At 40.1% G+C, this 11,840-nt stretch overlaps 1 protein-coding gene across 2 annotated transcripts in view; it reads right to left on the bottom strand.

Moving 5' to 3' along the window:
* The window catches only part of CLASP1 (cytoplasmic linker associated protein 1), a 186,229-nt gene that overhangs the window by 23,925 nt on the left and 150,464 nt on the right, over positions 1-11,840 (bottom strand). For both annotated transcript variants that reach the window (XM_009327145.1, XM_009327146.1), the window contains exons 30-32: positions 10,518-10,661; positions 9,184-9,290; positions 101-251 (exon numbers count right to left, since the gene is read on the bottom strand). In XM_009327145.1, the coding sequence (XP_009325420.1) occupies positions 101-251; positions 9,184-9,290; positions 10,518-10,661 (402 nt within the window). The remainder of the gene's footprint in view (positions 1-100; positions 252-9,183; positions 9,291-10,517; positions 10,662-11,840) is intronic.

Below are 11,840 nucleotides of genomic sequence, written 5' to 3'. Positions count from 1 at the left end.
GGAATAACCACATTTTGTACACTAACAATCCAAAGCCAGGTTTGAACACAACATTTTAAAATTTCACCTATCTGGGGACATTAATCAATCAAATACTTACAACGTCACAGTCTTTCTTTCCATCACGTTTGATTGGCTCATTCAGGTCCTCTTGACTACGGAAACTAAATTTTTCAATCGCTTCTGTGACTCCACGAAGAGAGCTGTAGATTTCATCAGAATTTAGGTTCTCCGTGTCATAATCCAGCATACTAAAGACCAAACGTATATGAAACGTTACATATGAAATTGGAATCCGCTTTTGACTTAACAAAAACAATGCCAAGTCGAAGACAGATGATTTGGTGTACCCTTTCTAACAGTGACTTGTAACAAAACATGGGTGGAATCAAAGCAGACTTCGGGTCTGAGTCTCTCCTCAAACAGGGCTAAATCTAGGAGAAGCTCCACTGCAATCAGTGGTGTTACATCGCTGTAAGTGAGGGGAAATCAGGTCCACTGTTTGTTACATTCCACAGCAGTGAGCGTGCTAGCTTCTGTAAACCAAAAAAAATTATCCCCAGCATGGTAATGGTGTTATTTAAAAAGGAAAATAAAGAAAATCAATCACTATGATAACTCAAAGGGCTGTGACAGCTAGTGGAAATGAAATCAATGAAATTTGAGTTTCATAATGTATCAAATATATTCTATCAATGGATTCAAATGTGACAGAGTTAAATGGAAAGGAAAATGTATCTTGACGTAAACCTTAGTCTAACATGTCCCATTTTCGTTTATAGAGTAGTAAAACCAAAACCACTTGCACGATGTCTTGATAAAAGATGCACTTCAGTATTGAGCCTAAGTTTGGGAATTCTCTCACTCAAATCTGATGCTTTCCTGCAGTCTGTCTGTTCCTCAGAAACTCCTCAGCAGCATAAAGCCACACAAGTTTTGGGATTCCTTGAAGGGTTATCCAAAATTAAGTGCCATGAAAAAATGCCTGGCATGCAAGGGCAGATAATATGAAAAGATGTGGCTAAGAAGAGAAGCTCCTACAAGGTTGGAGAAAATGAAAAGGCATTATTGGCAGGACTTGCTCCATCTAGGAGGAAAAGTTGAGTTTGCACGACAATCATTTTTCCAAGAGAAATTTAACGAAGCAACCCAGTAACTGAGAACAATTTCTCTGGGGGAGATTTGGATCTTAGTAGAGCCAGAAGCAAATAAACCAAAAGAATTCGAGACATTTACATCAAGTTGTTTGTCGATAAATGGCAAGAAGTGGCTCCCTACAGGGGTGGATGACTATTTCTTAACAGCTGGGGAAAGGTGACAGGATGGGCTTGGAGGAGGATGGCTGAACAAAGAGCTGTGTTCCTTTTCCACAAAAGAAGGGGGGGTGCGGATGGGGGATAAAACCAGAAAATCCTTTCTGAATGCTGGGTACACAGCTATAATTTTCAATAGAAAATTCTAACATCCTAGAAGTAGGATATTAAATATCTAGAACCGCTGCTTCTTTTTTCTGGAAGAAATTCAAGAACTTCAGACAGAGGATAAGATTGGTGCTGACTGATTCCTTTGGGATTAACACACTGAAAATAGCCATAATCCCTGGCTCCCAAGCAACACGCTCAACTCTATGATCACACAAGCATCAGCACCATGTATTCTGGCAAAGAAACCAAAGAACAACTCCCCAACTTTAAACAGTGTCTGTCAGGCCAGGAAGAAAGAGAAACCACTTAAAGAACAGACCAAGACCAGGAAACAAAAGCTGTTTATAAATCTACAGAAATCAAAGTATCTAGGGCTTTTCAGACAGCTGAATGATACTAATGCACTGTGATGGCTTTCCAGACAGAAGTGAAGGCAGTTTTTAGATTCTTTGTAAGTATCAGGCAGGGATAGGACCACCTTTGTTTCATATGATCTCGAAAATATTAATTTTGAGCTCAAGCATGTTTAATTCATAGATCTTAAGGGGTTCCTCATGCAATATTATGTGAGCAATGAAACCACAATTCGAGAAGGTATACATGTGACTGCACCCGTGTACCCACACCAAGAGATGACATGACTTACCAAAGATCACAGAATGAAATCCATGGCAAAAAAATGAGAAATAATCACAGATACACTGACACTAAATCTTCTGCTAAAATCACCACTTCTTTCCTCAGGGATAAATTTTGCCCTATACTGCTACCACAGAATAGATCGAAGTACAGACTCTGCAATGCTAAAGGACTGAGGCAATTTCTCAACAAAGAGCCACCAATCTGATGCATTTTTCAAAGCACAAAACCACATTTTAATAAAAATCTAAAGAATCCAGTGATTTCATATGTCAAGAGTAAGCCTGTGTAGGAGATCACATTATGGCTGTGTAGTTCTACATGAACGAAAACTCTACATATGAACACACATGTCTATTGACAGTATGTGTGCTGGAATACTTCACAGACAACACGATGGGGGGAATAAAAAATAAAATGGAACTACACCCACCTTTCAGGAAAAAAAAAAAAAAGAGGTACAAAAGGAAAAAAAACTATGACCCATGCAGAAAACTAGAGGAAAGTCACAGGATGAATAAGAAGTGAGTAGAGATGAGCAGCGTTTAGGGATGTCACAACATTATTTTCCATCTTCTGCTGCACTAAAACAATGCAGCTCTCTACAAGTTTATCAAGATACAATTTGACAGCTTTCCAGTCTGACATAAAACACATTTTACTTCCATAAACTATTATTCAGTTTCCAAACCAAACTATGTGTAAGTAATCAACAGTTTAGCATCCTCAAGCAGTACACAGTAACCCACTTCCTTGCACTTTCAGGCTCTGGGCTGGAATATACGTCAAATTATTCCAAACCTTGGTGTCAGCTAATGAAAGGAGGAAAAAAATTCTCAACTAGCTTACCTCCAAAAATCAAAATGGATCTCTTCCACAGATATCTTAGTGTCCTAGAAGAGTCAGAACACTGATTTAAAGTTTTAATTCTGCAGGTATTCACAGAGGTACAGACTATGGGATTCTATTTTCTCTCTCAGACACCACAGATTCCAAGATTTTGAGCCCTCAAAGAACAATTTGTTTGCTTTTCTTTCAATAGTTTTCCATTAGGAACGTCTTGCTTCTAGGAAAGACTATATATCGTCCTTTCTCAGGTAATGAGTATATTTAAGTCAGGAGAAACCACATCTACAGAAAGCCTGTTATCAGGGTATAAATTTAAAAAAAAAATCCAAGGAATTTAACAGAGATCTGACAAATTAGATTCGTATTCAGAAGGGTTTTTTTGATTAAAACCAGTGTACAGCTTTAGTCCACTATACTGATTGAAGATTGGTATGCAGATTGGAACAAAATGTGAGGGCACAGGAGTAGGAAAAGATGTCAAAATTAGCAATAGATAACCTCTAAATCTTGTGGTGAGGACAGTTTTAATTTCAATACTACAAATTTCCAAGATGTTCCACAATCACATTGTGCAAACAGCTGGTAAAATCATAAATGCAAGCTTCATCCTCATTGTGTTATGGATATTCACTACCGCAGATGTGAAATCACTACTGAGCTCCATTTGCCTGTTTGAAAGTACTCATGTGCCGCTTGCACAGTGTAGCCAAGTTGAAAGACCTTTTGCCCATGCTACCATAATGCAACCGGTACCTGCCGAAAGTGCTCAGCAACTGTGTTCTGCGTTGGAAACCAACTGTGAAATGTACACCCATTCAGGAACCTGGCAGGGAGGAAGAGTCTGGAAAAATCCACTTTTTTTTTTTCCACCTGCATGCCACATCTTCTCCAAGCAGCGAGCAAGTGGCTGCCTGCCACTTCCACTCTCTGAAAGCTATCATAATCTCTTTTCCTTTTCCAACCAAAGCCTCTGCAAATAATTTCCCGCATTTGAACAAATCCCACAGTGTGAAAGGTAAATAATACTGTGACACCTCAGACAAGTTGGTTTAACAGGTAGCTTGTTACCTGGGAGAGTAAGAGCGTCTGAAAGTCTTGTGGGAAGGAGCAGTGGGGATGGAGTTAGGCTGAGAAAGGGGAGGGGGGTGCTTCGACAGCCCATCTGCACTCCAACCCCAGAACCGACTGCCGTGATCAGAGGAGAAACGAAAGAGAGAAAAAACAGAGAAAGGAGAGGGAGAAAAAAAGAAACTATAATCTGAGTGGCTTAGTGCTGTCATGCTGCCTTGGAGAGAGAGAAAAAAATTAATAGAAACAAAATTAAACAAGAATACTCCATTGAGCCTCACAAGTCATTGTTTTGGCCTTTATTATTCATTTCTACTTTTATTCCTAACATAACAATATGGTTCACACAAAAATAGTCCCTGCTTGTACTAACCAGTAAATTTTACAGATGGATATAGCCTCTATAAACAACTCTTGAAATGCTCTAAGTAAACAATCCCTGACCACACATCTGTATTCAAACTCTAAGCAGGTATTTGCAAGCAACAGGATCTCCCTGGAAGAAAGGAAAGTTGAAGTTGATTTTATCAGACACACAAAGGTAGCTTGTCAAATTTGGCTCCTGGTGCCTCTATAAGAGCCTGCAATCAGGCCCTACACAATCAGCAAACCTCTTCAGGGCTTAAGATCTGATCCTATTTCACCAGATTCAAACTGATCCCAAATATGCAGCAAGTGAAAGTCAGTCTAGAGTGTAAACTTATCATGTAAATTGGGGACTTGGCCCAGATCTCAGCAGACAAACCTGGAAAGACTGGATGAAACCAGCCTCTAAGTCGATTCAGATCTCTCATCAAACTTCCACAAGCCGCTTCTGGTTACTGTTTGATCTTGCATCTTTGGGTCAAGGCATCCATCCCTGTGCCAATTTGTCTAACCTTTGCTTTTGTCCCATTCCCTTTATGGTACATGGATTTTCAAAATCATCTTCTAAATGAGAATATAGACGCTTGAGCTGGTGGAGTATTCAGGACACCACTTTGTTTCTATTAAGTTTAAGTACACTGCCTCGGAAAGTCACATTTGTGTATACACAAGTGAAAGATATTGCAAGATCAGAAGTGGCAAACAAGTCAAGAATTGTTCCAGTGCAAACAGCAGCAAAGCCAGTTGAAAACGTCTCTGAAGAGTGGTGTCAAGAAATTCACTCGTTAACCAGCAAAACCATAGCTATTACATGCAACTATTATGGAAATACACCAGACACCCAGACTGCTGATCAGAAGTCTCACAGCTCAGGTCTCACCTGCCTGCAAACGGGCCACCAAACAATGCAGGCTTGTCTTTATTGTATACGGTGGATGGCTTATTTTAATTCCTTTTCCATGCCCTGCCTTGCTCAACTTAATACTGAAACTGTCAAATTTTATTTTTAATGGTATTTTTATTGTCAGTAAAAAACCAAGCACATAAACTTACTAGCCAAATAAAATTGTTAGCTTTCTATTTTGATGCATTTCCTCTAAAGATCTTTGAAGGCCTAAATTTGGGTTTTTAGTAACTGGAACTATGCACAGGTTTCTGGGCTACTAGTAAAGGCAGAAACAGCAGGGCAAACCTATTCATTTGATATTCCTTCAAATATTTCTATAGAATTCTAGGTGAAAATTCACAACCTGAACGTAACATTTGAGTTTACAGAAGTTCATTTGCCATTCAGAATAGTATTCCTACACTGGAGGACTTCACAACTTAGTATTTTCCTTTTTGTCATACTACATCATTTACTAAATCTCAGAAGATTTTCTCTGTCCAACACAAACTCAAGCCATTCATCTGAGCATTGCCCAGGAAACGTTCTTTCCTCTCAGTCAGAAGTCTGGGTTTTTTCCTATTATTTTCAGTCTTCCCAAGCGCCCTCCCCTGCTTTTCTTCTTCAGAAAAGACCTCTTTCCTCCATAACTCCTCTCCCCAAAAACTAAAACTGTCAAGACAAAAAAAGCAGGTACAAATGCAGAAGTAACTCACAGATGCAGTGGATATGTTCTAGTGATCATGAAGCAGAACTGGATGGAGCACATGAAAGCAGGAGAAGGAAGGACTCTGCCCAAGGCCCTGAAAGCACCTTCTGAAAGTTACCCTTCTGAAGACACTAACATCAGGGGATACTTAAGCAGATGTTATCACCTGGATAGGCAAATTAGCTATTTGCATCAGCAAAGTCCAGTTCAACCAAAACATTCAAAATCTATCCCGAGAGCTCAAATATGCATACACACAAATACACACACAAAAAATAAGAGATCAGCCATCTGGAATTCAGTTGTGATGGCAGTAATACGGGAGAAGTAATTGTGACCTAAGGGCAATAGCACACATACATACTATAGAAAGTCAGTATCAGTGAAGCCTTGCTGATTAATACTGAGGATATTGCCCACAAACCATTAGTAATATGGGAGAGCAGTTAGGCTTAGCAGCGTTTTTATATTCCTACAGGACCCAAACTATCCCTTCGACACACATCCCAGCCCCAAAAACACATACATCTCTAGATAAGATTCCTCCAACCTGTGCATCAAGAAAAAATTCAAAGGAAAGTATAATCTTCAAAACCAAAGCTGGCATTAAGAACTGGAGATAATCCTTCAACTGACTGCATTCAGGCTGCCTGTACAAGACATAGGCATGGACGAGGTTAAGCAGGGCCTGCACACGGAGCACCCCAGGAAGCAATGGGCAAACACAACCTCGGTACAATGGCACCCCTTTGGCAATGGGTCCCATAAAAACGTAAAGCCAAGCCTAGTGTCAGAGGAGGGCTACACAGAGGAACTGTGGGAATCTTTAGACTTTCACACTGCTATCAGAATGACTCGGGTGTGCTCATTTTCCAAGTTTGTAGAGAGAAAAGTGACATTTTACACCACTGATGAATAGCAAGTGACAAGCATTTGTAATGGAAACATGACACAGAAGCTCTATACCAACAACTGCAATACTGCAGTGTACCCTACTTCCAGTAATCTGTTAGCACATCTTCCAAAGCCTTTTTTCTGAAAGAAGGACGACCACATGTACTCTTCAGAAACAGAGCTAAATTCTCCCTTGTTCTCTAAGTCAGGACCATGCTCAAACTGTGCTACACAAGACATTTTCAAGAAGGATGCAGTCCAGCAGAGCAACAGAAGCTACTGCCACTGATTTGCAGTACTTGCCACCACCTCTTCTGCAAATGGTAAAAATCTGGAGCTACTGTTACTGCTCAGAGCTCACTCACCAAAAAAAGTAGAACTTCTCCCCTGAATATTTTCAAGGGCTTTTACAGCAGCTTCCACCTTCACCTATCATTGAAGAGTAACTTTTACACATCACTCTTGAATAACTAAATCCAGCAAGGAAGCAGGACACGCTTCTTGAAAAGACACCTAAATTTTTGGATCAACATCTCCCAAGAACTCCATAGAAAATTGAAGGAATGATTGTTTTCTAAAGGAAATTCCTGGACCACTGCACCAGTGGCAGTTTTGGTCTTGACAACATAATGGCAGAATACTCTGGAATTACACGCCCTCTCTAACTATTCCTTGAGAACACATCACATGGGGAAAAAACTCCAGTTCCTAAACTCAAAATGCTAGAAAACAACAGCAACAACAAAGTATGAAGTGTACGCTGAATGCTTTAATCAGTATTTTGATACATGCATCCTGACATCAAGAGGTGAGAAGAATGCAAAGACAAACCGAAAAGCAGTGAGTGAAGTGGAAAACACAGTTGTGTCCCAATGGCAAAACCCAAAAAGCATGGTAAAAGGTCATGGATTTATAAAATAGGTGCCACATGCAAACAGGGCCAGCAAAGCCACAACGTAACCACAGGGAGACATATCTCAGTTTATAATTTCCCATGACAGAAATCAGCAGGGCAACAGTGCTCAAACTAGTCAAAAAGGAAGCAATATAGTTGGAACCATTCCCCTGAAACTCTACCACTTAATTTCTTAATGAAACCTTTGTTGAAAAAAAACTCATAATAGACAACTCAACCTTGGCTTGTCACCTCTTGGTCTAGTTTTGGATTACAGCAGATTTAAGGGTCACAAAGATGTATTTAGATATCCAAAATTTTCTCAGGAAACTCCATGTGCTCCTCATATGCTGCTGGAATTAGTATAACTACTCATTAAAGGATAAAAGCCTGTGTTTTTCCCGACACATGGGAACTCGCACGTCTAAGCATCCTGCCAGACAGGGTTTAGCAACTCATGACAGGGCTGATCAACAGATTTCAGTGTAAATTACTATATTGGACTACGAACTGCAGTCCTCACCCAACATGTTTCCTTCTGTCTCTTCTGTGACAAAGGGAAGTGACCTCCCATGCGGAGACAGGACAGGCAGACAAGAGCAGCAGCTTTTAAGCTTTCCCAGCATGAATCAAAGCTTGTCCAGGTAACAACCTAATACTTTCCTCCAATATTTCTACAGTCCCAGAGCATATTGTTTAAATTCCTATCTCCTCTGCTCTAAGTTTTTATGGTGCAAAACATGTATGTTCCCAATATCCAAGAGTCCATGTTTGCTCAATAAAAGGTTTTGGAGTGGTCCAATATATTCTAGGGTAGCATCTGCAGGTTCAGCAAAACACCTGGTTGCAATAGACCTGCTGCCCAAAGGATCAGGCCACCGTTCTGCTGGTGAGCAGCCAGGAGGATGATTTGAGAGGTATTCAGCACTGAAACACAGTCACCACCACCTCTTGTTCTGCATCCTCACAAAGCATATGAGGGGAACAGGAGATTCAGTACTTCTCTCGGCAGCACAAGCACTGTACTACAGTCAGATGAATTACTGATCACAAGGGCACACCTAAAAAATAGACACAATCTGAAACCCTTGACCTGAAAGTCGTCATATACTTTGTGATATTTGCAACCTCAGCAAGACCTAATTTCTAATGCTGCCATTTAATATTGCGTTTATTGAATCCACAAATGTGATTCTGGAGAAGGCCTAGTTATGAAAGAAAATTAGTATTATACGAAAAGACATTAAGATTACACAGATAACATGAGGACTGGAACACTGAATTCAATCACCAACCACATATTATCATGTTCAAACCCTGTTTCTTTGGAGCAATCTACTGTAAACTTTTGGTCTTGTTTTTGCTTTCAAAGTGAGTCATATTCTGCAAATGCACACTCAGTGTTGAAATCCTTTAATATTTTGCAAGTGGTTTAATTAGCCTGCCACATTACCTTGGAGACAGTCCACCATGGGAACAGTTGGTAGGTGAAGTTAAGGGGCTGGTTCTGCTACTGGAGTGCCGGGAAGGAGTCCGACCAAGGGTATTGCTGGGGGAACCCTGGCACAGAAGCAGGAAGACAGGGATTAGCAACGTGTTGCAATGCACAGGCAGGAGTACACAACAACAGGTCCAAATATTGCCTTTGTTTGTGCTAGACAAGCTTAGTGCAGTTTTGGTTCTGGCTCTTGACCTAAAAATCTGCAGCCATGGTTCATGTAGTCATTAATATGTTCTTGAAGGTACTGCTCTGAGGATAAAGAAAGCATATGTGCACTTTTCTTCAGCCACAGAACCTGCAATTTTAACTACACAACACGTACAGCCTGCAAATATTGCCAGAGAAATGGTTTATCAACCTACCAGGTTACCCAGCTTCTCAGATACTATTTTCCAGGCTCCAAAGCATGCAGACCATTACCCTGGCAATTTAGCAATTTAATTATGCAGCTATTTTCTGCATTGTCTAAAGCACTCTGATTGTGCTTGTTATAAGCATAAGCAAGCAATCTAACTTATCATTTTTCCACTGCACAATCATTTATACCACAGCAAAATGAGTAGAAATTGCTCCCAATTCTGACTCTCTTCACACAGGTCGAAGGTATTAGAGAATCCAGTCCATTTGCCTGGAAGCCTAATGCTGCAGTTCTAGCTTACACAAAGGTCTACTTTGTCCCTATAGAAGTGCAAAGATAGGAGGGTTCAAATTCCAGCAAGTTTCACAAGATTTCCACGTAAAAAGGCAAAAAATACCCTAATCCTTGCTGCTGTGGGGAGAGAAGTAGTTTAGAAGCATACTTAAATCCTCTACTAACAAATTCCCTCAGAGAAACAAAAACAAGAGCTTCATGTAAAACCAAAATATAAGGTAATAGGTGTAGACTGAGGAGACCTTGTAGGTCACAAATATCCTGCAAGCTTCTTAGTAGATAATATATCTGTTACTAAACTGCTTTCAATAGTAGTGGTAAACCCAGAAAATCTGTGGTATCAGGATTTCTGTTTTAGCCAAAAAGTCATTACTGGCAGGATTTTCAAAAGCACCAGCTTTCATGCCCCTCTCAGTAATTGGTTTTTATCTGTACTAGTTATGACTATATTAAATTTAAAAATAACTGAGTTTGTTTTAACAGTCCCTATAAAACCAACAAACAGAAGCCTCTGTTGCCACATTGCTTCAAGACAACAGCTACAGCTAATTCATGCTACTGAACATCTGCAACAGCTTATCAATGAGCTGCTGTCTTTGGGGCTCTGCTGCTTGCAAGGACAAGGGCCTCTCACCACACTGGTGTTACTGGAGTTCTTGAGGTGGTTGTGCAGAAGCTTGGTAGCACCATCCTGGAATGTTTTTGGCAAGGCACCAAGTAACATGGTAAACTCGGGAGTGTTCAATTCAAAGAGAGAAATCAGGACTATTTGTGCTGCCTGAAAAGAAGAATAAAGAAAAGACCATCAGTTTTATTCTTTGAAAAGAGTATATATTCTATTGGTAACAATCCTTACGGTAAACGATGCGTGTTTCATTCAAAAAGAAGATTCCCATACTAGACATTTTTTGACATATTCCTTGTGATGTGTCATAAGGAATTGCTAACTGCTATAGTTAACTTTTTAGTTCTTAGAGCTTACAATACACTTTTGCATTTACATCATTAACTTCTCAGATGTGAAGTGTACAGCTACTCACGGCTAGTGAGAAAATCTTACCATCGTCCTGTCTAGCACATATTTCAATTGAAGAAATTATTGCAAAAATTTACAGGAAGCAAATAAAACCAGAAGCTCAGATAAGTATGAAGAATCTAGGACTGCAATTTGTCATTCCCATGCTTTCTATTTTAAGTACGAATGGGACTAGTTCTCTTCCCACCCAACCTCTCCTCTTCCTAAGGATCTGACAAGTTTGTTTCATCAGACAGACAATCCCTGCTTCTATTTTCCCACCCCTCCTTGCAAGTCTCACCATTGAGGCTGTTTCAGTAACAGAAGACTCCATCTCAAGTGGAAGATCTACTGGGATGGTGATAACCACCTTTCTCTCATCCATGGACAGGCTAAGCCCCACCAGACTCCCTAAATTTAATAAGTGAAACCAGGGTACCACTGATACAATTGAGAATTTTACCAGTAATTTCACTGGACAGGGTTTGTCCTATCTGCCTGGAAGAATAGCTGCCAGAACAGGATCTCCACTAACTCCATTAGCAAACATACAGCTCTGCGTATCCTGAACTACGACAATGGAATCAAATAGGAATGGAAGCAGAATAAAATCAGAGTGCAGATCTACAAGAATAATTAACATCACATGTTCCTAACTATAGTTCACCAGCAGCATACAATCCATGTGGACTGCACCAATTCTATTTTTCCCCCCCCGCCTTTGCCTTGAAAATATACAAAAATATAAAAATTGATTAAAAGAACAATAAAAATGAAGCAATGATGAAGGACCTCTGATAGTCTGCAGCACCACCTTCTCCAATGGGGGTGTAGCCATTGATATATCAACCTCCAGAATACATATCTGGATACAAAGCAGTGACTTAGGCTCACGAAGTAAGAAGCAAAGCTACACATGCTCTTATTTTGAAACAGCATACA

The sequence above is a fragment of the Pygoscelis adeliae genome, unplaced genomic scaffold, assembly GCF_000699105.1.
Source record: "Pygoscelis adeliae isolate BGI_AS28 unplaced genomic scaffold, ASM69910v1 Scaffold227, whole genome shotgun sequence".
Classification (NCBI taxonomy): domain Eukaryota; kingdom Metazoa; phylum Chordata; class Aves; order Sphenisciformes; family Spheniscidae; genus Pygoscelis; species Pygoscelis adeliae.
This window is presented reverse-complemented; position numbering and strand designations above follow the sequence as displayed.